Source organism: Bidens hawaiensis, unplaced genomic scaffold (genome assembly GCF_021521415.1).
Source record: "Bidens hawaiensis isolate Kalapana, Puna unplaced genomic scaffold, B.hawaiensis_p1.1 tig00005019_1, whole genome shotgun sequence".
Taxonomy (NCBI): Eukaryota; Viridiplantae; Streptophyta; class Magnoliopsida; order Asterales; family Asteraceae; genus Bidens; species Bidens hawaiensis.
In genome coordinates this window covers 641,020-667,984 of record NW_027491318.1, presented here as the reverse complement: position 1 = coordinate 667,984, position 26,965 = coordinate 641,020, and the positions used below count along the sequence as shown (strand labels likewise).

Sequence of the window (26,965 nt, the reverse complement as noted above, 5' to 3'; positions counted from 1 at the left end):
ATAAAAAGAGAGCGACCACATCGCGACACGTATGATTTTAAGGGTTTCGTTTATATATATTATAGATAGATATTTAATTACAATATACTTAATTATCTTATCGTTTTGATAGGCCTCTTAACCCAGTTACATGCCAAGTTAATCGGGCTGAACCCATTTAGACACATTTTGTGGCCATTTGTGCATCTTGACCATATTACGCATGCCAAACATTGCACCCTCTGCTCAAAAAATTGTATGTTCTTAGTTATTTCTTACTAATGCCCTTTGGTTTATTCAAGGGAAACCTTATCACTTCCATATTCTCCTATTGCCAATTGGCCATGTGTGTGTTCCAAAGTAAAAGAGCACACACATACAAATAAAGGCCATAAATGTGCCATCCAAATATATGATGCAACTGCAATCATACAAAAATAACAAAATGATTTGATTTCTCAATTAAGTCAAACTGATGACCATGAAAGATCCCAAAAAGGTCAAAACTGAAAGGTCAACAAATTATGGGCTGGCTTTCTTCAGTTCTTTTGTGCTCAAAACCAAGTTACACAATAAACATAAAAATTATCTACTTGATGGAACTCAGAGAATCAATACAACCCCAAAAACTTCCACCATATGCCACCAACAACCGTCCAGATCACTGCGTTAATACAAGCCATAATAAACCCAATTCTAAATACATCCGGGAGTTCCACATAACCAGCTGTTAAAGAAAACAAGAAAAAGAAACTTGGTCATAAACCACCACCAAGACTTTCAAAGTCAACTTATCACTACTCAAATATTCAAATTTGACATAACCTAAATGTTATTTGATACCAAATTTTGTAGTTTTGCAATTTGTCTGAATTCCGAAACTTAATGTATTACAAAGTTTTATTTTAAAAAAATCTAAAATACTTTATAGCAACTTGCAAGTTGAAATTTTCTTCGTTTGACCTCAAAAGTAAAAAAGTTATCACTACCTAGTAAAAATATTCAAATTTGACTTAATGTATTACAAAGTTTTATTTTAAAAAAATCTAAAGGGCGGGTTGGGTAATTAGTCAAAACATGTTTAGGTTAAAACGGTCAGGTCGGGTTGGGTTGACACGAAAAAGTTCCTGTTTATTAATCTTTTATAAATAAGTAATTAGCACGTTAATTATTAAGTATTTAAACAAAAAAAATATACCCACATCTATGAATAAAAATATTAAGAAGATCATATGCATTAAAAATAGGGACAAAATGAGCCGCTCGTCAGCTACTTGAATCAAGTCGAGCTTAAATGAGCTTGACCCTGAGGTCGAGCTTTTTTGAGACTCATTCAACAAACAAGCTCGAGCCTGGGCTTCAAATATCGAGCTAGAGCCGCTCGCGAGCCTAAATGAGGGTTTTATTTATATAAAAGTTATTACAAATTATTATAATGTTAATTAACAATATATATATATATATGTTACATATAATAAACAAATAAATAATTAGGAAAATATAAAAATTGAATAAATAATAAACGAGCTGAGCTCGAGCTTGAAAATTTACTCACGAGAAGAGCTGAGCTGCCTTAAATTGACGGACCGAACGAGCTCAGCTTGTTACACCCATATTTTACAACAGAAATTGTGTGGCATTAAACTTGCTTACTCTATTCCCCTAACATTTACTTGTTTATTTGACCAGTTTAAGATTAAACGCAACCCAAACTAACACATTCATAAGTAAACGAGTCAAAATTGCCACTTCAACCGCATATTCAATTAAAACAAACATTAAAATACCTCCAAAGTAAACAGCAGCTTGACCACTGCTATAATGCGTTTGAGCCCCAAACAAATTCGTGTTATAAGCTAACGCAAGTGCCGCCAGTACACCAGGCACACCAGCCGCCAAATGCATAGCAAGAAACGCAGAGTATAATGCTCCAACATGACCCGTTTGACTCGCAAACATGTAATGAATTAAAAAGTAAGCTCCTTGAAGAACACCAAATGCAGCGGGCCAACTTAAAGCAAACGATTGAAGAAATTTAGCTACACAATTAGACATCCACGTCACTATTCCAAGATTTGTGAGCTGACCCGCCATGCCAACGAGGACTGCAAACCAAGCCAGTGTGTCCCATGCAGATTTTTCACTTAAGCAATCGTCCCATTCAAGCACTCCTAATAATAGTAGTATTGATAGACCCAACATTGCGGTAACGACACTCGGGATTCCAATAGCGTCCCTGTGTAGATTATAATAGCAAACCGCGTTAGAAATAAGTGTGTCGGTTATTTGGAACGGGTCGAAACAGGTTATGACACGTGTTTGGTTCAAAACACTTACTGTCTAAATATTTTTTATTAAATAATTAGTGTGTCAGACATGATCACAGAAATTCTTTTTTCAATAATAATAATAGTAATCTATCTTTTATTTATTTTTTGTATAAAATGATTTAAGAGGTTTTGTGCACTAAAAATTCACTTTGCGGAGATTTTGTCCCATTTGACCCATTTGCTAAAGCTGTTTTTTTAATTATTTAATGGTTAAATAATTAAAAAATAGCTTTAGCAAATGAGTCAAGTGGGATAATGGTAAAATATCTTTAGAAAAAATAGCTCAAGTGGGAGGAAACATCCCCAAAGTGTTTTTGCTAAAACCAAAAACCAAAACTGCATTGAAGAAACCGAAAAACCAATTTTAAGTAATTTATAAATAATTAATAAACGGTGTAGTCCAAAAATTTTAGTTCCACGTTAATCAACAAATTATTAACTAACAAAAAAACTTTGGCCTAAAGTTTCTAACCCAAATTAATTATTTTGGGCCATTTTCGTACGGCTCAAAATTTTCACCTTCAAATTCCAATACCAAAATTTCATTTTTAAAATCAGTTTGAGCCCAAACTGACCCATCACATCTCTAAATTAACCCGTTTATTTGACTCGTTATACATAAAACATAACCCAAAGCACACATAATAAGCAAATCCCCTCAATCCCATAAAAAAATACTTTTCATTCTTTATCTAACGAATCCTTCGACATATTCACCCCATTTTAGCAAATAAACCAAAAAATGACCATGATACAAAAAACAAAACATTAAATCACCAACACAAAAGTTACCAGTTTGACAGATATCACATACCCAAATACCCAAAGAGAGACGGCAAGAATCATGGTGGCAATCATAATCCATTCGTTAGTTGTAACGGGACCCATGGCTTGAAGCCTCTTTGTAGCCATTGCAGGGGCATCAGGTGTATCTTTGGTTTCCGGGGGGTAAATTTTGTACAGAATGTATGGAGTAAGAAGAAGTGAAACGAAAGCGGGTAAACTAGCCGCCTTAAACCATGAAAGCCATGGGCTTGCTATTACTAACCCCAGTTCCTCGGCTAGTTTCAGACACAACAGGTTTTGTGCTGCAGCGGTCAAGAATAGAGCACTAGAGTTTCCGGCACACTGTCAAGCATAATATAACAACGTTGTTAGAATCATAATTGTCCCATGAGAAATGGAAAATATGAAATAAATAGTAAGCATTAGCATAGTGTGTGAGGTATTCAAATCAGCTTGCCAAAAGCTCCAATCGAGCCGAGCTTAAATGAGCTCGAGCCTAAAAATAAGTTTGTTTGATAAATGAGCCTAAGCCTAAGCTTGACTTATCGATCTCAAGCTGCCTCGCGAGCCTAAACGAGCCTATTATTTATATAATCTTTATTTGATATCTATTACTATTTATTAGTTAAAAATCTCTCTATCTAATAAAAGAATGGATTTTCCACAAATATCTCATTCTTCTTTTCCCCAAAATTCTTCAAAATGCCACGTGTCATACTCAGCATTTAATTAGTCTAACTAACACTTCATATTTTTTGCCTACAATTTTCATTTTCAAAATCATACTTGGGCGCTATACAAATCACTCACCTACTATTCTACTGACAAGTCCAAATGCTTTGAAACCGATCCCTATTCAACGTCAAAGGTAATCCTCAAACCTATTCGATTGCAGTTTACCCTTTGTGAAGAAACCCTAGATCTCTCAAAACTTCATCTGTTACCGATCAATAGTCTTCGATCTTCATTGGATCGCCTCTCTTCAATTTTAGAACTATAATATTAACCCTAATTTTGTTTTACAGGTACAGTTCATCACAATCTTCAATATCGATCATCGTGTTCTGGTTTCAATTGATCTTCATCAACAAATTAGGTATTAATCATCTTTGTGGATCATCCTCTTCAATTTTAGAACTATAATATTAACCCTAATTTTTTATACATAGGTACCGTTCGTCACAATCCTCAATATCATCGATCATCGTCTTCTGGTTTCAAGGTATGATTGCCAACAATCTTCCTTTTCTTCAACATTTAAATGATTAAAGTAACACTAATTTTGTTTGAAATATGTTATAGTTTTATAGTTTTTAAATTTGAGTAACTTCTTGAATTTTTATATAATTATATGCAGAAATTTTGATTTGGTTTCAGTCAGCTTTTATTTTATTTCAACTGTGTTAATTTTATATGTAACACCAACATTTTAGAAGTTACTTACATACTTTCAGTTGTGAATCCATTAACATAAATCTAATGAGTCTTATTCATTCATTAATTTCTTCATAATGGTTCATGTTGCTATCATATGATTATTTTTTGTATGACGATGATGACTTTACGGTATTATTTCAAGTGGTACCAAGGAGGAGCCAGATGCCATCACAATTCTGTATTTTACGGTATTAAACCTTTACTTCTATGACATGTTAATTAAAATCAATCAATCAATCAATCATGCCCAGTGAAATCCCACCGACAGCAAAGCTATAAGTAGGGTCTGAGGAGGGTGGGATGTAGGCACACCGTACCTCCATCCAAAGGAATGAAGAGGTGGCTTCCAGAGAGACCCTCGGCTCTAAGTACATGTGTATGAAGCAAAATAAAGGAAATCAAAGTTAACAGTTATATACAAACTACTACTAATTATAATAATATTAATAATAAGATCACAGTTTAACAGCTATATAAAAGCTAATAATAGTTATAATAATAATAATAATATATGTAAGGGAAATACCATTATGGTATGCGACCTAAATAAGTTAAGTCTAAGCCCTAAGGTATTCAATTCTCTTTAAAAATCCTTAACTTTAATTCTACTTCTCCACGAATTCCTATCCTCAACCATGTCCTCGGAGAGGTTTAGGTCTATCAAATCATGCCTAATCCTCTCATCCCAAGTCAATTTCGGTCGTCCTCTACCCCTCCTCCCCTCTATAGTAATGTTTTCTACGGATCTAACAAGATTCGTCGTCTGTCTTCTCTTTACATGTCCAAACCATCTCAATCTCCACCCTCTTATCTTGTCTGCTATGTTCGCCACCCCTAATCTCTCGCGAAACACAACGTTTCTTATTCGGTCTAGCCTTGTGTGCCCACACATCCAACGTAGCATTCTCATTTCTGCTACCTCCATCTTCCGCACTTGTGCCTTCTTGATGGCCCAACACTCTGTTCCATATAGCATTGCAGGTCTAACTGCCACCCTATAGAATTTTCCCTTTAGTTTAGTCGGGAAACTCTTGTCGCACAATATACCTGTGACTGCTTTCCATCTACACCATCCTACCTGAACTCGGTGGGTGACATCACTGTTAATTAAAAATTATTGTTATTTTAAACTTCTGCGCATACTATTTGTTAAACCTTTAGGCACTCTTTGATGCAAGTTCGGTGGAGAAAGTTAGTTGTTAGGACCATGCTATAATTCTTTAAATTTATTCTTACTGTTTCATAACATCATTTATTTCTTTACATCTTATCAAACTTTTCATGCCTTTAATACGGTTTAACCATTGCCCACTTGGTGAGTAATCTTAATCGTGGTCAATGCTTTTTGCTTAAATGATATCATGTGTCATATTCGGTCTTTTTTTATATTACAAGAATGCACTGACGTTTTAATCGGTAGGCATTTATGGATCTTCACTATCAAATTACAATATTCAAGTGGAACCAGGGGAGGCAGGCTAGATGCCATCACAGTTCTGTTGTTTCCGGCTAAGTTCTCTTTACTTCTATGGCATTTTTTTCAACTTGCTGCTATTTCAACTTTTGATGGATTATTTACTTTGCATTTTAACTTTTAATTTTAATATATCAAATGCTTCATATAAGCGAAAAATTTCAGTCAATTAGATGACTAATACTTAAAATTAAAAAAAATATATTGCTCTGTAGTGCACTGTAACAAAATTTTAAAGTTGTCTATGTATGTTTCTAAATATGGTCAACTTTTACGTGTATAACATTAACCAATTTTCATAAAAACTTTGCCTTTTTATACTTGGCATTTCAAATTTTTTAAGATTATATTCAAAGTTAATATTTTACGTTAAGCTTGGATTTTTATTACTTTTTTTTTTGTTGTACAATAATTTACCACTCTGTATCATTCAGTTAAGTGAGCAGCGAGTAACTTGATAAGAGAAAAACCAACTTTTACCATAGCAATATTTGAGGCATGCTTCTTTGATACGGTTGGTTTTAATTTATGAAATTTATCAAAATTTCACCAATTTTGGTTTTTAACACGTTTATTGAGTCATGCAGATAAAGCCCATTAGAGATTATAGTACATTGGCCCTGCAATTATTGAAGTTCATTAAGACTAAAATGACTTGTCAACAGTTTAAATGTAGAATCAAGCAAGTTGCCAATAAAGGACTTAATCTCAGTTTAGGATGGTTAAACCAATGGTCAAAATGTATCCAAAAATTCAAGTGTAATAAAAAAGAAAACACTTTCAAGTGACTTGTGAATCATATTGTTTCATGTTTCACCTCGTGTAATTATTTTATATTATTATATTATTTTTTGATGCTTTTATTTTATTGCCAACCTGTGTATTACATGGGTTCTAACCTAGTAATTAATAAACAAGTCAAGCCCAAGCTGAGCTTATCTACTCACGAGCCGAGCACAAGCTTCCGAAATAAAGGTCAAAACTTGTCGAGCTCAAGCTCTCATAAGTTAAACGAGAGCTTATCTACTTATTAGGTATCACTTTACACATCAAAACATGGCCTTTTGCTCCACAAGAAGCCATACATACATAATCTCCCAAATTAATCTAATTTAATTACAATTTGTAATAAAATAGATTTGTTTTTGGTCTCTTCATTTAGCCAAATAATAAAGAAAATCAATCATTAACTCAACACAATATAATATTAATTATTCAGACAAATCATTGTAAATTTATGTAATTTAAAATGTGAAAACCCTAACCTGGAACTGAGACTGAACAAGATAAGAGCCAAGCTTTTTCGACGACGGATCATTGGGTTTACTCCCCGCAGAGAGCGACAAGGACTTAATAATAGGCAGGAAGACCCCACCGGCCCGAGCCGTGGTACTAGGCATGGCAGGCGCAATCAAGGCCTCGCTCAAGGTGAGGCCGTACGACAAGCCTAGCGTACTCTTCCCGAGCCACTTGACAAAATAGGTGGCAATCCGGTCCCCCAAGCCGGTCTTAACAAAGCCGCGGGCGAAAAAGAAGGAAATGACAATCAGCCAGATGACCTCGTTGGTAAAGGCGCTGAAGGCGGTGGCGAATGGTAGGGTTTTGGTGATGATTGTGGTGGTGAGGCCCAGCAAGGCCCAGGCGCCGACGGGGAGTGGGGAGAGGACGAGGCCGGCGATGGTGGAGAGGAAGATGGAGAGGAGCTGCCAGGCTTGTGGTGTGACTTGGACTGGTTTTGGCACTGCGAATCGGACGAGTAAGCCGATGGCGAGGGAGAGGGTTAATGGGAGGAGTTTGGCTCCTTGTGGTTTTGGTTTTAGTTCTTGTGGCTGGGTGATTGTGGTGGCATTGGAGGCGAGGATTGGCTTGAGGGGTTTTGGTTTTGTAGTAAACGGGGGATTGGGATTAAGTTTGGTAGATCGGAAGCGGAGGGGTGTAAAATTGGAGGAAATGTGGGATGGGGGTTTCGAGAGGAAGAGGAGGAGGTGATGGGGAGGGGGGCGGAGGCAACTGGAGAAAAGAGCTGAAGCTTCCATTTTTGGTGATTGAATTCAAGAGGAGAGTGACGAAGATGTATGTAAGTTATGTGCCACAGAAAATGTTGTGTGCTGACAGCGCCGCAGGATGGATGTGAATCGCTTCTGTTTGAGGTGTGGGTGGCTACATTTATGCAACTTCTCATGGTTTTGTCTAGGGGCGCAAATGAGCCGAGTTACTCGAGATCGGTTCGTTAAAACGCTTGATCGAGCCGAGCTTAATCAAGTCCGAGACTAAAAATAAGCTCGTTTAATAAACGAGTCCGAGACCGAGCTTTACTTATCGAGCTCGAGCCGGCTTGCGAGCCAGCCTGTCATTTTTATAATTTTTTAAAATATATATTTAATAATTATTAATTAATATATATAATGTTATGAAAAATAAATACAAATAACTAAATAATATATATTATAATATACATAAAGCTATAATAGAAAAAAAAATTATATAAAAATAATAATTATTATATAAAAAATAGTTGATATATAGTTAACGAGCCAAGCCCGAGCCGAGCTCAAGCTTGAAAATCTACTCACGAGCCGAGCTCGAGCTTTGAAAATAGAGCTCAAATCGAGCCGAGCTCGAGCTCTGTGTAAGCTAAACGAGCCCGAGCTCGACCCCTAGTTGAGCTCGAGCTCGGCTCGGCTCGTTTGCACCCCTAGTTTTAACGAGGACCATCTTTTAATTATTAATTTTTTTAAGAAAAAATACAAAATAACTAGTTTAAGACCCGTGTATTACACGAAAATTACAATATTTAAATATTAAGCAAAATACAATCAATAACACAATTATTATATATTGTTAATACAATTACAACATACATTAAATTACAGGAACTAGAATACAAACATTACACAAGTATTTTACAAATAAGAAAAAATTTTCTTGTACATTACATTTGTGGTTGTATTAGTCAGATTACCTTGTTTATCAATAATCAGAATATTTAGCCAATACCTGCTTGTAACTCTTGACAAGGCGACGTATAATTGTCCATGTAAGAACACGGGTTTTTTTTGTAACATCCTCGTTGTATGGCTTATTTAAATAAAATAATATAAGTTCGATTAAACGTGTGTCGTGATACGTTATTTAAGTTAATTAAATAATAAAAGAAAAGAGAGCAAGATTAGGGTGGTTATTGGACTTGAACATGATTATGGGTGTAAAAGCCTTTAGGCTTGTCTATTTAAACCCCTAAAAAACCCCAATCTTATCCTTATCATTCCATCATTATTCCCCAATCATTATCACACACACCCATACACACACAAACCTCTATACACAACATTCAATCCAAGATTTTAAAGATTCGTTTTAAGATTTCAAACAAGCCGGATCTAAGCAAATCAGTAAGGTATGAGTATATTATAATCGTCTACGTTCCTTCCCATTTCATTCACTTTTCGGTTAAGGTAGTCATAAATGAACAAATAAACCTCTGAAAGTTGAACACGAACGAACCAGGCTGAACCGACATAATGAACCCGAATTAAACGAGTTTTAATTGAATCAAGTGAGAAAGTTAGGCCCTTTGGTTAAGTTAAGCGATTTAACTCAATAATAATAATAATAATAATAATAATAATAATAATAATAATAATAATAATAATAATAATAATAATAATAATAATAATAAAGAGGTGCAGATGGCGGGGATGAAGAGAGGCTCGGCTGTAGTAAAAAGGGCTTAGTGCAATACGGGTTTCAACGAGTCTACGGAACCTGGACCTCAAACGGCTCGGCCAAGGCTAAGGAACCCAAACCCAAGAGGTTGAAATGGAACCCGGGACGGCTCGAGCCGCAGGGGAAACAGGTCCAGATAAACCCGTATGCGACTTGTCTGAGAAGAATCAGTCGCACGAGCCCTGTGCGACTCAATTAAAACCAAATCGCACGAGCCCCTATGCGACTCGTCGGAGAAGAAACTAATCGCGCGAGTTCTTTATATGCGGCTCGTTTCTTGTGCGAGTTGTTTCCGTGCGACATGTTCCGCATGCGACTCGTTTACCGGATTTGAATCACACGGACCATGCGAGTATTTTACACAAATTCAATCGCATGACGTCGTCATGTGCGATTAGGTTTAATGCGAGTGAGACTCAGGCGACTCGACCCCTGTTCACGTTGCTGTGTGGCTGGAGTTGGGGACGAACTGCGGGGGTTGCATGTCCTAAGAAAAGAGAAGAAGGAGAATTGAAAGGATGGGGTGTCTTGGTTTGTGGCTTATGTAGTGGGTCAAGAGTGGGGCCTTTGGGAAGTTAATAATAATAATAATAATAATAATAATAATAATAATAATAAGAGTGTGATTTGGATGTAAGGACTTAAACGAACCCGAACTTGAAACCCGACTCGTTAATAAAGTTTAAACCTATAAACTTGACGCGTACCAGAAAGGTTAAGAATGCAAACTAGTAATAATGAAATAAATAATAATAAACATATATGATAATAATAAATATCGTTAAGGGTATAAACTAAGGAAGTTGGTTCGTTAATGAAATAAGGTTAAGTATGTTAATACGATCAGTTTAAGGAGGTTACATGATCGAGTAACATCCGTATTACAAGATTACTAAATAAAAGAAAATTATTGTTTCGTGTGTGTCGCTCGTTTAATTGTGTGCGTGTTTATATTTGGATAAGGATTGGGATTGGTGAAGGAAGTGGGTGGTGGGGTCCATAGCCCTCTATATAAGGCCATTCCTCCCATCCCTTCACCATTTCTTCCCACAACACACACACACACACACTCCCTAGAACACACACATACTCTCTCAAGACCCGAATCTGAATCCGAGCTAAAGTAAGGAAGATCTTGGTGATCAAGTGTCTTCAAACAACAAGAATCATGACCAGATCCTCGAGTTGTCCAGATCCGAACCGAACCCGAAGCCAAAGGTGAGTTTTAGCCAACAAGGTTAAGTTTTGTGGTTGAGTTCGACATGCAAACAGATATAATAATAGATCGGGTTGTGAAATGTAAGAAAAATATAAACTTGGTAAGTTATAACTTCTCGGGTGCACTTTAAGATAAAAAGGTGGCGTTTGGACTATGAGAGATATGGGTTCAGGATCAGGTGCATGGGGTTAGAATGTGTCGAAAGTTGAAAAAGAGTAAAAATCAGGTCCTGAGGAAGAGTCATGAAGTAAAATGGCTTTAAAATGTAAAAACGAAGAAAGGAAGGTATTTCGCTTCGCTCAGCCATGAGAAGCGAAACAGGTATTTCGCTTGGCTCAGCCATGAGAAGCGAAACAGGTATTTCGCTTCGCTCATCCATGAGAAACGAAACAGGTATTTCGCTTCCCTCAGCCATGAGAAGCGAAACAGGTATTTTGCTTCACTCATCCATGAGAAGCGAAACAGGTATTTCGCTTCGCTTAGCCATGAGAAGCGAAACAGGTATTTTGCTTCGCTCATCCATGAGAAGCGAAACAGGTATTTCGCTTCTCTCAGCCATGAGAAGCGAAACAGGTATTTCGCTTCGCTCAGCCGTGAGAAGCGAAGCGAAATGAGGTGGTAGATTATGTCGGTAAGTGCTTAACTTGTTTACAGGTGAAGGCCGAGCACCAGAAGCCGTATGGAAAGATGCAGCCGCTAGAAATACCCAAATGGAAATGGGAGCACATCACCATGGATTTCATAACTAAGCTACCGCGTACAGCTAAGAATCATGATACCATATAGGTGATTGTGGACCGCTTGACGAAGAGTGCTCACTTTCTGCCTATACGAGAGGCTATCTCGTCAGAAACGTTAGCCAATATGTTTGTTAAAGAAGTGGTGACTAAACATGGGGTGCCTTTATCGATTGTGTCCGATAGAGATACCCGCTTTACTTCAAGGTTTTGGAAGAAGTTCCATGAAGCTATGGGAACAAGACTGAACATCAGCACGGCGTATCATCCTCAAACAGATGGGCAGTCTGAAAGGACTATCCAAACCCTTGAGGATATGCTACGTGCTTGTGTGTTAGACTTTGGAGGAAGCTGGGATAATCATTTGCACTTGGCAGAATTCTCGTACAACAACAGTTATCATTCAAGCATTGGCATGCCTCCTTTTGAAATGCTGTATGGAAGACGTTGCAGAACTCCCGTATGTTGGGGGGGAAATTGGTCAGAACGAAATTGGAAGTTTAGAAGTGGTGCAAGAAACCTCTTCAAGATTTGATCAGATAAAGGCCAGAATGAAAGCTGCTCAAGATTGTCAGAAGTCTTATGCCGATAAACAACGACGGCCGATCGAGTTTAATGTTAGTGACAACGTGATGCTTAAGGTTTCCCCTTGGAAGGGGATTATACATTTTAGACAGAAGGGAAAGTTAAGTCCAAGATACATTGGGCCGTTCAGAATCTTAGCCCGAGTGGGCGAAGTGGCTTACAAGCTTGATCTACCGGATGAGCTGGAAGGAATCCACTCTACCTTTCATGTTTCTCACTTGAGAAAATGTCTAGCGGATGACACATCCCACATGCCACTGCTGGACATCGAGGTAGACGAACAGTTAAACTATGTCGAGCAGCCTATAGAGATAGTTGACCGCAAGGAAAAGCAGCTTCGTCAAAAGGTTATTCCCCTAGTGAAAGTGACATGGAAGCATCGTAAGGGATTAGATGCTACTTGGGATGTCGAAGAAGAGATGCGCAAGTTTTACCCGCATTTGTTTAGTAGTAATAATTAGGTTTCGGGGACGAAACCTCTTTTAAGGAGGGTAGACTTGTAACATCCGTATTACGAGATTACTAAATAAAAGAAAATTATTGTTTCGTGTGTGTCGCTCGTTTAATTGTGTGCGTGTTTATATTTGGATAAGGATTGGGATTGGTGAAGGAAGTGGGTGGTGTGGTCCATAGCCCTCTATTTAGGTCTATTCCCCCCATCCCTTCACCATTTCTTCCCACAACACACACACACACACACACTCTCTAGAACACACACATACTCTCTCAAGACCCGAATCCGAATCCGGGCTAAAGTAAGGAAGATCTTGGTGATCAAGTGTCTTCAAACAACAAGAATCACGACCAGATCCTCGAGTTGTCCAGATCTGAACCGAACCCGAAGCCAAAGGTGAGTTTTAGCCAACAAGGTTAAGTTTTGTGGTTGAGTTCGACATGCAAACATATATAATAATAGATCGGGTTGTGAAATGTAAGAAAAATATAAACTTCGTAAGTTATAACCTCTCGGGTTCACTTTAAGATAAAAAGGTGGCGTTTGGACTATGGGAGATATGGGTTCAGGATCAGGTGCATGGGGTTAGAATGTGTCGAAAGTTGAAAAAGAGTAAAAATCAGGTCCTGAGGAAGAGTTACGAAGTAAAATGGCTTTAAAATGTAAAAATGAAGAAAGGAAGGTATTTTGCTTCGCTCAGCCATGAGAAGCGAAACAGGTATTTTGCTTCGCTCATCCGTGAGAAGCGAAACAGGTATTTCGCTTCGCTCAGCCGTGAGAAGCGAAACAGGTATTTTGCTTCGCTCATCCGTGAGAAGCGAAACAGGTATTTCTCTTCGCTCAGCCGTGAGAAGCGAAACAGGTATTTCGCTTCGCTCATCCACGAGAAGCGAAATAGGTCACTCAGCCATGAGAAGCGAAACAGGTATTTCGCTTCACTCAGCCGTGAGAAGCTAAAAAGTTATGCGAAGCGAAATTCTATGCGAAATTCCTCCCATGCGAAATTGTTTAAGTTGTTATTAAAATGTGACCCGATTCATTTTCTGATGTGTTTTTGTTAAAGGACCTATTAACGAAAATAAAATTTTTCCGAGCTGACCTAGCAGCTCAACCCCAGCCAGGGGCTCTGCCCCTTGGACCCTGCTAGGGGCTGCCACCCCTAGACCCCGCTATTAGGGGCGCTGCCCCCGGACCCCCGTTAGTTGAGGGTTTCATTAACTTAGATGTAAGAAGTAGTAGTAGTAATGGTTAATTGACGCGCATAATGTATTGTACAGTTAGCCGTGCACAGTTAAGGAAGGGCATTACCATTGACGGTGAGAGAAATCGGCTCCAGGTGAGTTCTAGCCCCATTTCTCTTTGAGATGGTTTCGGGGCTGTGTGCATACTTATAAGAATAGTAACATATATACTTATGTGCTTAACGTGAATGATTAAAGGAAGAATGAATGAAAGATATATATGTCTATATGATTAACACAAATGATTAAAGTAAGAATGAAAGAAAGAAGTTAGAACTTGTGTATGTTAGTTGTTTAACTTAACATTTTTGTAAGAATCTAGAAGGAATGTGAAGTAAGAGTCAAGGTGGCAGGCCCTTCTAATACACAGGCAAGAATAGTAAGAGTTAGGGTGGCAGGCCCTTCGTAATACCTGGGCAAGAATAGAGTGGCCGACTCTACGATATCGGTGCAAGAAGTCGGGTGGCAGACCCTTATAATATATGTGCAAGAAGTCGGGTGGCAGACCCTTATAATATCTGTGCAAGAATGTATGTATAATTGTATGTTTGTAAGAATGTGTAAGAATAATGTAAGAGTAGTACAAATAATATTTGTATGTAAATGAAATAATGTGTAAGAATAATCCTGTAAACTGTTAAACTAGAACTCATTCTGCGTAGCTGACTTTTAGTATGCACGCAGGTGAATAGGATGTGACGGGTTGCTTGAAGGAAGACACGTGGCAACAAAGTGAAGACTGGCATCGAAGAAAAGAAGATTCACGTGTCGTTTACGTTACCTTTTAAGACTTAATGTATTTTGTTTAAAAACAAGCACTTATGTTATGTAAGAAGGTTTAATATTATGTATTCCGCGAAAAGTTTTTAATTAACTCTGATTTTAGAACTGTGTTGTTGAGTAAATCCAACGCTAAAGTAGGGCTTTCGGGAACGGGGCCTTACAAGTTGGTATCAGAGCATAAGTTCGAGAGAAATAAGCATCCTACATGCCCATACTCGAACAGAGAATGGGACTTAAGAAAGAAAAGAAAGAAGATGCCAGTCAGAGAATGTCATGTGTCCTCCAAGCAAGCTTAGAAAGTTATCATCTTGTGTAAGTTGATCATGATCTTGGGTATAGTAAGGAATGACTAAGAAACCTAACTTAATAGCTAGATGTAGAATTGCTTGTTTATGTGTAAAAATGTGAAACGTGTGATCGACCAACTATTATATGTAGAAACTAGCACAAGTGGACTCACAAAGGGAAGGGTGTATGACACGGAGAGTACTGTGATCAACTAATCACAACTGGCCATTGTTATTACCTGTTAGCCTTACTATCCCTGTACTAAACAATTCTTGAGGTGACGACGTTTGTGTTTTCTTATAGAATACGAATGGCTGGTACTAAGAAGACTGCTGGGCAAGGAGAAAGTTCGAGACGCCATGGTAGACCACGTGCTACCCGAGTACCCCCCGAGGGACCGATTACCGAGTCTGAGGATGGAAGAAGCCTAACTGTGAGAAATGAAGGGTATCAGCTCGACCCTGCGATCCAAGATGCCATTACTCAGGCAGTGGCTGCTGCAGTACATAATCAGCAACAGGAAAAGTCAACCGAGAGCCGTGCAGGAACCGCTGAGAGGACAGGGGAAAGTATTAAGAAAGATGAAGTGGCTGTGAGAGAGGAATCAAGTGAAGATCGGTCTGCGAAGGTCAATGCTGGTAAGAGGGCCAAGGTGGGTGCAGCTACAGGTTGTTCAAAGGTTGCGACCCACCAAAGTTTTTTGGTACAGGGGATGCAATCGCTACTCTTCAATGGATAATCGCAATGGACAAGGTTATCAGAATTAGCGAATGTCTCCCCAACCAAGCAGTGGGTTTTGCTAACCAGTCATTCGAGGAAGAAGCTATGTTTTGTTGGGAAACGGTAGAGAAAAGAAAGACTGCTGCGGAAATCGAGGCTATGAAGTGGGAAGACCTGAAGGAAATGGTCATGAAGAAGTTCTGTGCAGACCCTGAAGTGGAGAGGGCAGAGATGAAGTTCCTGAATTTGAAGGCAGGAAAGATAACCCTCCGAGAGTACACTACTGAGTTTAACCGTATGTTAAGACTCGTGCCTGACATGGTGAACACCGAGGCCAAGAAGGTCAAGTGCTATTTGAGGGGACTACCACCAAACATTCGCACCTTTGTCCAGGCTAGTAAACCCGCTACTTTCGATTCTGCTGTCGAACTCGTAGAAATGGTTTACGATGACCTGGGTGTGGACGATGTGGTAGTGGAAGAGAAGAAGGAGAAGAAGGGGGTTGCTCCTGCTAAGCGACCGGGTACTCAGTTGTGGAATTCAAGGGAGAAGAAGCAGAAGGTGTGGGAAAAGAAGCCGTGTAAGACTTGTGGGAAGATGCACGATGGAGCATGTAAGTGGGGTGCAGGGGTGAGCACTGGCTACAAGTGTGGAAAGACAGGGAACTACTCTCGTGATTGTAACAGTGAGCCTGTCTGTTACAAATGCGGAATGACTTGCCATATGGCTAGAGAGTGCTCGGTAAATGAAGCTGGGGGAAGTGGTATGAAAGTGGCTGACAAGAACATGCCAAAGATGAGAGCCAACATGCTCACCCAAGAACAGGCCAAGAAGATCCCCGATGTTGTGACAGGTACTTTCTTGGTAAATGGTATTTCTACTTCAGTATTGTTTGACTCAGGTGCGACTAGGAGTTTTGTAGCTACCTCATTTTGTAAGGCAGCTAAGATGATTTGTTGTCGTGTACCTGAAACTTTTATGGTAGAAACCGCTAGTGAGACCTCGGTTAGAATTATAAGGATGGTTAAGAATTGCAAGATAGAGTTAGAGGGACGCGGATTCCCTGCTACCCTGTATGTGATGACCTTAGGAGGATTCGATGTGGTACTGGGGATGGATTGGCTGTCTGAATTCGAAGCTCAGATAGTGTGCAAGAGTAGATTGATAAGACTGAAGACTTCGGATGGTGGTACAGTAACGATTTACGGTGATAGAGAGAGTTCAGGGCTTAACTTCATCTCGATGATAAAAGCCGGGGGTTTGTTTAGGCGAGGGTGCAGTGCCTACTTGGCGTATGTTGTCAAAGCTACGGCGAGACGAAGGAAGTGAAAGACGTTCCTGTAGTGTGTGACTACCCAGAAGTATTCCCTGAGGACCTTCCGGGGTTACCACCGGAACGAGAGGTAGAATTCCAGATAGAGGTAGTACCAGGAGCACAGCCCGTCGCGAAAGCACCTTATCGTCTGGCGCCATCCGAGATGAAGGAATTAATGTCCCAACTACAAGAAATTCTCGACAAGGGTTTCATAAGGCCGAGTGTTTCCCCATGGGGCGCGCCGGTGTTGTTTGTTAAGAAGAAGGATGGGAGTATGAGAATGTGTATCTATTACAGGGAGTTGAATAAGCTTACGATAAAGAATAGATACCCGTTGACGCGGATTGATGATTTGTTTGATCAGTTACAAGGTGCAAGCTGGTTCTCGCGTATAGATCTCAGATTAGGTTATCATCAGTTGAGGGTGAAAGAGGCAGACATCCCGAAGAAAGCGTTTCGGACGCGGTACGGACACTACGAGTTCCTCGTGATGTCCTTTGGCTTAACAAATGCTCCCGCAACATTTATGGATATGATGAACAGAGTATGTCGGCCATTGTTAGACAAGTCGGTTATCGTTTTTATAGACAATATATTGATTTATTCGAAGAGTAAGTCTGACCACGCCAAGCATCTGAAGGAAGTGTTGGAAGTATTGAAAGTCGAGAAACTGTACGCTAAGTTCTCAAAGTGCGCATTTTGGTTACGAGAAGTGCAGTTTTTAGGTCACATAATCAATCATGAGGGGATTGCTATGGACCCAGCCAAGATTGAAGCGATAAAGAATTGGAAGACTCCGCGAAACCCAACCGAGATACGCAGTTTCCTAGGGTTAGCTGGCTAGTACAGGAGATTCATTCCGGGCTTCTCCAAGATAGCCTCACAATTGACAGGTATGACCCGAAAGATTGCAGTATTCAGTTGGGGGTATGAATAAAGAAGAAGCGTTCGAAGAATTGAAGAAAAAACTCACACGGGCTCCAATCCTTGTTCTACCTGATGGTGAGGAGGATTTGGTAGTCTGCACTGATGCTTCACATCAAGGGTTAGGTTGTGTGTTGATGCAACGAGGGAAGGTTATAGCCTATGCGTCTAGACAGTTGAAAGTTCACGAAAGTACATACCCGACGCATGATCTAGAATTAGCAGCCGTAGTGCATGCTCTCAAGATCTGGAGGCATTACTTGTATGGTACTAAGTGTACTATATATACCGATCACAAGAGTTTGAAATACTTCTTTGAGCAGAAAGAGTTGAATATGAGACAGAGAAGGTGGTTAGAACTGATAAAGGATTACGACTATGAGATCAAGTATTGTCCCGGGAAGGCTAATGTAGTCGCTGACGCCTTAAGCCGGAAGAACGCGTAAGTTATCGCGACAATCAAGTCTTATAAGTTGATCATCAACTCAGATTTCTTCAAAGAGATCAGCAAAGTGCAGATGGAAGTGTTAGTCGATGAAGGATTGATGAAGAAAGAGAGAATTTTTGGTCAATAGACCGAGTTGATGGATAATACTCATGGAGTAAAGACCAGATTTGATAGAATGTGGATCCCTCGACATGGAAATCTTAGGAATCGAGTCCTAGATGAGGCCCATAAGTCTCGATACTCGATTCATCCAGGATCTACTAAGATGTACCAAGACTTGAAGAAGGACTACTGGTGGCCGAATATGAAGAATGAGGTGGTAGATTATGTCAGAAAGTGCTTAACTTGTTTACAAGTGAAGGCCGAGCACCAGAAGCCGTATGGAAAGATGCAGCCACTAGAAATACCCAAATGGAAATGGGAGCACATCACCATGGATTTCTTAACTAAGCTACCGCGTACAGCTAAGAATCATGATACCATATGGGTGATTGTGGACTGCTTGACGAAGAGTGCTCACTTTCTGCCTATACGAGAGGCTATCTCGTCAGAAACTATGGGAACAAGACTGAACATCAGCACGGCGTATCATCCTCAAACAGATGGGCAGTCTGAAAGGACTATCCAAACCCTTGAGGATAAGCTACGTGCTTGTGTGTTAGACTTTGGAGGAAGCTGGGATAATCATTTGCACTTGGCAGAATTCTCCTACAACAACAGTTATCATTCAAGCATTGGCAAGCCTCCTTTTGAAATGCTGTATGGAAGACGTTGCAGAACTCCCGTATGTTGGGGGGAAATTGGTCAGAACGAAATTGGAAGTTTAGAAGTGGTGCAAGAAACCTCTTCAAGATTTGATCAGATAAAGGCCAGAATGAAAGCTGCTCAAGATTGTCAGAAGTCTTATGCCGATAAACGTCGACGGCCGATCGAGTTTAATGTTGGTGACAATGTGATGCTTAAGGTTTCCCCTTGGAAGGGGATTATACGTTTTAGAAAGAAGGGAAAGTTAAGTCCAAGATACATTGGGCCGTTCAGAATCTTAGCCCGAGTGGGCGAAGTGGCTTACAAACTTGATCTACCCGATGAGCTAGAAGGAATCCACTCTACCTTTCATGTTTCTCACTTGAGAAAATGTCTAGCGGATGACACATCCCACGTGCCACTGCTGGACATCGAGGTAGACGAACAGTTAAACTATGTCGAGCAGCCTATCGAGATAGTTGACCGCAAGGAAAAGCAGCTTCGTCAAAAGGTTATTCCTCTAGTGAAAGTGATATGGAAGCATCGTAAGAGATCAGATGCTACTTGGGATGTCAAAGAAGAGATGCGCAAGTTTTACCCGCATTTGTTTAGTAGTAATAATTAGGTTTCGGGGACGAAACCTCTTTTAAGGAGGGTAGACTTGTAACATCCGTATTACGAGATTACTAAATAAAAGAAAATTATTGTTTCGTGTGTGTCGCTCGTTTAATTGTGTGCGTGTTTATATTTGGATAAGGATTGGGATTGTTGAAGGAAGTGGGTGGTGGGGTCCATAGCCCTCTATTTAGGGCCATTCCTCCCATCCCTTCACCATTTCTTCCCACAACACACACACACACACACTCCCTATAACACACACATACTCTCTCAAGACCCGAATCCGAATCCGGGCTAAAGTAAGGAAGATCTTGGTGATCAAGTGTCTTCAAACAACAAGAATCACGACCAGATCCTCGAGTTGTCCAGATCCGAACCGAACCCAAAGCCAAAAGTGAGTTTTGGCCAACAAGGTTAAGTTTTGTGGTTGAGTTCGACATGCAAACAGATATAATAATAGATCGGGTTGTGAAATGTAAGAAAAATATAAACTTGGTAAGTTATAATCTCTCGGGTGCACTTTAAGATAAAAAGGTGGCGTTTGGACTATGGGAGATATGGGTTCAGGATCAGGTGCATGGGGTCAGAATGTGTCGAAAATTGAAAAAGAGTAAAAATCAGGTCCTGAGGAAGAGTTACGAAGTAAAATAGCTTTAAAATGTAAAAATGAAGAAAGGAAGGTATTTCGCTTCGATCAGCCATGAGAAGCGAACCAGGTATTTCGCTTCGCTCATCCATGAGAAGCGAAACAGGTATTTCGCTTCGCTCAACCATGAGAAGCGAAACAGGTATTTCGCTTCGCTCATCCATGAGAAGCGAAACAGGTATTTCGCTTCGCTCATCCATGAGAAGTGAAACAGGTATTTCGCTTCGCTCAGCGATGAGAAGCGAAACAGGTATTTGAGCTTCGCTCACCCGTGATAAGCGAAACAGGTATTTCGCTTTGCTCAACCGTGAGAAGCGAATCTGGTATTTCGCTTCGCTCATCCATGAGAAGCGAAATAGGTATTTCGCTTCACTCTGCCATGAGAAGCGAAACAGGTATATCGCTTCGCTCAGCCGTGAGAAGCGAAAAAGTTATGCAAAGCGAAATTCTATGCGAAATTCCTTCCATGCGAAATTGTTTAAGTTGTCATTAAAATGTGACCCGAATTATTTTCTGATGCGTTTTTGTTAAAGGACCTATTAACGTAAATAAAATTTTTCCGAGCTGACCTAGCAGCTCAACCCCAGCCAGGGGCTCTGCCCCTTGGACCCTGCTAGGGGCTGTCACCCCTAGATCCCGCTATTAGGGGCGCTGCCCCCCGGACCCCCGTTAGTTGAGGGTTTCGTTAACTTGATGTAAGAAGTAGTAGTAATGGTTAATTGACGCGCATAATGTATTGTACAGTTAGCCGTGCACAGCTAAGGAAGGGCATTACCATTGACGGTGAGAGAAATCGGCTCCAGGTGAGTTCTAGCCCCATTTCTCTTTGAGATGGTTTCGGGGCTGTGTGCATACTTGTAAGAATAGTAACATATATACTTATGCGCTTAACGTGAATGATTAATGCAAGAATGAAAGAAAGATATATATATATATATATATATATATCTATATGATTAACACAAATGATTAAAGTAAAATGAAAGAAAGAGGTTAGAACTTGTATATGTTAGTTGTTTAACTTAACATTTTTGTAAGAATCTAGAAGGAATGTGAAGTAAGAGTCAAGGTGGTAGGCCCTTCTAATACCTAGGCAAGAATAGTACGAGTCAGGGTGGTAGGCCCTTCGTAATACCTGGGCAAGAATAGAGTGGCCGACTCTACGATATCGGTGCAAGAAGTCGGGTGGCAGACCCTTATAATATCTGTGCAAGAAGTCGGGTGGCAGACCCTTATAATATCTGTGCAAGAATGTATGTAGAATTGTATGTTTGTAAGAATGTGTAAGAGAATAATGTAAGAGTAGTACAAATAATATTTGTACGTAAATGAAAGAATGTGTAAGAATAATCCTGTAAATTTTTAAACTAGAACTTACTCAGTGTAGCTGACTTTTAGTATGCACGCAGGTGAATAGGATGCGACGGGTTGCTTGAGAGAAGACACGTGGCAACAAAGTGAAGACTGGCATCGAAGAAAAGAAGATTCACGTGTCGTTTATGTTACCTTTTAAGACTTAATGTATTTTGTTTAAAAACAAGCACTTATGTTATGTAAGAAGGTTTAATATTGTGTATTCCGCGAAAAGTTTTTAATTAACTCTGATTTTAGAACTGTGTTTATGTGTAAATCCAAAGCTAAAGTAGGGCTTCCGGGAACGGGGCTTTACAGATCGGTTCAGTTAACTTAAAATTTAACCCCGTTCACTTAAGAAATGAATAACAAGCAAATATAGAGATTAATACGTGTACGTTATTAACAGTTAGTCGGGCACAGTTGAAGAAAGGCATTATAATTAACTCCGAGCGGAACCGACTACAGGTGAGTTCTTGCCCCTTTTTATGTGTTATGTTTTCGAGGTTGTATGCATACTACGATGTGTTAGATTAATACACTTACCTTATATGGTAAGTGTATACTAGATATATATTTGCGTATGAATGTGAATGATATAGATTGATTAACTAGTATGCACTAGTTTGATATATTAGTTATGATTGAAGGAAGTAAAAGAAAATGTAACGAAGGTAAGGTTGTATGGTAAGTTAGAGGGCACCGGGCCCTAATAATAACCGAGGTATGTAGGATGCCGGATCCTTATAATTTTTGAGGTATGTAGGATGCCGGATCCTTATAATTTCCGAGATAAGTAGGGTGTCGCGTCCTTATAATATCTGAGGTATGTAGGGAGCCGGACCCTTATAACATTCGAGGTATGTAGAAAGTATGAAGTATGAACGAATGTAGTATGTATGTTTAAATGATGATGAACAGGTAAGTATTTAATACGTATATTCGGACGCGTATTAGCAAGTAAGTGAATGTATTGTATGTTAATTAACTAGAACTCACTTAGCATAGTTGACTTTTAGTATGCACGTAGGTGAATAGGATGAGACAAGTGGCTTGATGAGACACATGGCAATAAGACGAAGACTGGCATCGAAGAGAAAAGAATACACGTGTTATTTATGTTTAATGTTTAAGATTTATGATATTTCATTTTGAACAAGTACTATGTTATGTATAAATGATTGACTTTTATTTCCGCAATTTGTTTTAATTAACTCTGATTTTCCGAATTATGTGAATGAGTAAATCCAACCAGCGTGAAAGTAGGGCACCTGGGACCGGGGCCTTACAGGTTGCTATCAGAGCATAAGTTCGAGAGAATAAGCATCCTATATGCTTAGACTTGAACAGAGAATGGGACTTAAAGAAGAAAGAAAGAATATGCCAGTCAGAGAATGCCATTTGTCACTCAAGCAAGCCTAATACGTGAATTTCCTTATGTATCACGTAGGGATAAGTAAGGAAATTTATATGAATTGTTAGTGATAGAATTGCTTGCTTGTATTTGAAATGTTTGATGTTCTAACTGCTTTAAGTAGAACCAGGCACAAGTAGACTCATGAAAGGAAGTGTATAGGACACAGAGAGTAACGTGAGTAGATAATCCTAGTTGGCCACTGTTATTACATGCAGCTTTACTATCCTTATACTAAATAGTTCCTCACGTGACAATATTTGTGTTTTTCCTTTAGAATTCGGATGACTAGTGCTAAGACTGCTGGACAAGGAGGGCGCAAGGGACGCCGTGGTAGGCCACGTGTTAATCGAGTACCCTCTGAAGAATCGATTATTGAACCTAGTGAAGACAGAGCCTGACTGTACGTGAAGAAGAGTATCAGCTCGATCCTGCTATTCAAGCTGCGATTACTCAAGCAGTTGCTGCTGCAGTGAAGAATCTTCAATCAGAAAAGTCTACTGAAAGCCGTACTAAGACTGTTGAGAAGATTGTGGAGAGTAGTAAGAAGGATACTGTAAGTCCACGAATTTGGTGTCCGCAGCTGTTCGAATATGTTAGGGGTAGTTAGTCTTTACACTTAATGTATAAATGCTCATTCGCTAAGCATGTTTTGCAAATGAGGCCTCATTCGTTAAAGACTAGGCATATTCATTAATGTAAGAGCCCATTCAATACTACAATGTAATGAATGGCAGCTCATTAATTAAGGTATACCCATTCTCTATGGGTGTTTAGTGAACGTGGCTATGGAAAGACCTTATTCATTAGGAATGTTAAATAGGCCTTCCATAGTTAGTTTGCATAGAGATCTGTGCTTATTTATGTTTATGTAACGTTATGCTGTTGGATTCTCTCTAGGCTTAATGTATCGATCTCCATTAATGTATGAACACGATCTTAACGTATCGATTTGCGACCAGATGTTGGATCGTAATAACGTTTTTACAATTGGTTTCAGAGCCGGCGGTTGCTCGTGATACGGTTCAGTTCGTGTTCATCGAGGTCCGACTACTGTTTGAGCTAAGTATGATCAAATCAGTGGATATTTGATGGAATTGATGATTTATTCATGTTCCTTATACAAATTCGGATCTTGTAATGTAATTTTGGTGGATTAGTTTCTAAATTTGGAAGTTAATCAGTGAATCCGCCACTAATGGCCACGGTTACTGTTGATATTGATTGATGATGATTCGATGTGTTAATGATGAAATTGATGCATGAATCATGTTCATAATGTAAATCCGCATCTTCGTGGAAGATCTGGGATGATAATTTGAAGATGTGATGGAGATTTGCAGTTTCCGATGATGATAACCGTTTCTCCGGCCACCGTAACTATTTTTTCAGGTGAAAATCGGTTTTCCGGCTACAGTGACCACTTAACGACTCATTCGTTAACTTAAGTATTCATTCGTTACGGAGTTTTAACAAATGAGTTATTCGTTGGAATTTAACGAATGTGGGCCATTTGCTACGTGCTTATTCGTCATAGGCTCATTCGTTATCCATGCTCATTCGTTATTTTTTATCTGACATTCGTCAGTTTCATAGCGAATGAGTGAACAATGATTGAGATTCTATTCGTCACTGTTCATACGAATGAAAGTCATTCGTTATTAGGTTAACGAATGTGAATGGAAGTTGGACGAATGTGCTACTATTGTAGTGAATGAGGACAAGTAACGTATGAGGATCTTAAAAAAAAAGAGAGTATTTTTGGAAAATTTTCTTAAACGAATTTTTTTGGAAATATTTTAAATATGCGGGAAACTATTCTGACAAAATTTGGTGATATATTTTCCGGTCGACTTTTCACGCATATTGAGGGGCCGAGGGGGAGTAACTGATTAAGTTAACGACAATTTTATTGAAGATTTTCGAAGAATTGTTCAAGACCTTGCCGAATTTGTCAAGAAATGGGGGAGATAAAAACTTCAACGAGTTTAAACGATTGGTATCTTTCCTACATTTGCAATGATTTCTTGAAAAATTACTGCAATTTGGGTGGTAATTCGTGATTGCAAAGCTATGTTTGACCGAGTTCAAGACTGTGTTTGTTCTTCGATTGTGGATTGATTTGGTCGAGATTGAAACTTGACTATTTGGGATATGAGTGTCTGTCCTATTACTTCTTTCTGAGGGATTTTGATCCTGACTATGTTGGCTACGAGTATTCGGCGGATTGCTTCTGTTGAAGGGGAAAATTCTTGAATGAGTTGATCTTGTTGAGGAATATACGAGTCTTGTCATCTGTTTGAAGAAAATGATTGTTCGGGATTGATTAACAAAGGTTGGAACTTTGAATCATATGCCTAAAATAATAGTGCATCCAAGCGTATTGGTTGCCGAAGAGCTTCAAAGAGTGATAATTTGGGATAGACGTTATCGTGAGAGTGAAGACCGAGGTGAAAGATATGGAATGATCGGGTTGTTCATGAAGATGTGTGATGAGGTTAAGCGTAAAGACATTTTTTCTTTACCGGTGCGACAGATAGTCGCTGACTTGTTGCTGATTGACTCGTTCGATCGAACCATATCATATACCAGTTGGATGATTGGAATGATCACTTGGAGATGCTTATTTGAGAGGGAGATCTGATACGAGTAGCTACAAGTTGTTGGTTTGCTTACAAAGAGTTACATTTTGTTTGTTTGCACAAGCCCAAGAATCATCAGCCAAGGGGGAGGTTGGCTGTACGGATGATGATATGCAGATAAAGTATTCATGGTTAATGTATTCAACTTTAACGTATACGTCGTTAACGTACTCTACGCTAATGTATTCGTCGCTAAAGTTTTCGATGCTAAAGTATTGAAGACTAAAGTTTTGGAGGATAAAGTATTGGATGCTAAAGTATTGGAAAGCATTCGACAGCTACGGACAAGGGGGAGTTTGTAAGTGCACGGATTTGGTGTCCGCAGCGTTCGAATAGGCTAGGGGTAGTTTAGTCTTTACACTTAATGTATGAAGGCTCATTCGCTAAGCATGTTTAGCGAATGAGGCCTCATTCGTTAAAGACTAGGCATATTCGTTAATGTAAGAGCCCATTCGTTACTATGGTGTAACGAATGGCAGCTCATTAATTAAGGTATACCCATTCGCTAAGGGTGTTTAGCGAACGGGGCTATGGAAAGACCTTATTCGTTAGGAATGTTAACGAATGAGAAGGCTCATTCATTACTACAGTGTAACGAATGAGACCTGCCTATAAATAGGCCTTCCATAGTTAGTTTGCATAGAGATCTGTGCTTATTTATGTTTATGTAACGTTATGCTGTCGGATTCTCTCCAGGCTTAATGTATCGATCTCCATTAATGTATGAACACGATCTTAACGTATCGATTTGCAACCAGATCTTGACTCGTAATAACGTTTTTACAATGGATTTGGTGTCCGTAGCTGTTCAAATAGGCTAGGGCTAGTTTTGTCTTTACACTTAATGTATAAAGGCTCATTAGCTAAGCATGTTTAGCGAATGAGGCCTGATTCGTTAAAGACTAGGCTATTCGTTAATGTAAGAGCCCATTCGTTACTACAGTGTAACGAATGGTGGCACTTTCGTTAAGGTATACCCATTCGCTAAGGGTGTTTAGCGAATGGGGCTATGGAATATCTTATTTGTTAGTGATGTTAACGAATGAGAAGGCTCATTCATTACTACAGTGTAACGAATGGGACATGCCTATAAATAGGCCTT

The 26,965-nt window shown here is 39.3% G+C and overlaps 1 protein-coding gene across 1 annotated transcript; it reads right to left on the bottom strand.

Moving 5' to 3' along the window:
- Positions 1–140: 140 nt before the first annotated feature.
- Positions 141–8,042, bottom strand: LOC143628517 (dicarboxylate transporter 2.1, chloroplastic-like). Its single transcript, XM_077098089.1, has 4 exons — positions 7,272–8,042; positions 3,124–3,437; positions 1,767–2,215; positions 141–706 (listed from the first exon to the last, which is right to left on the bottom strand). Exons 1-4 carry the CDS (start codon positions 8,040–8,042, stop codon positions 591–593), a joined length of 1,650 nt encoding a protein of 549 aa, XP_076954204.1. The 3' UTR covers positions 141–590.
- Between the last annotated feature and the right edge of the window lie 18,923 nt (positions 8,043–26,965).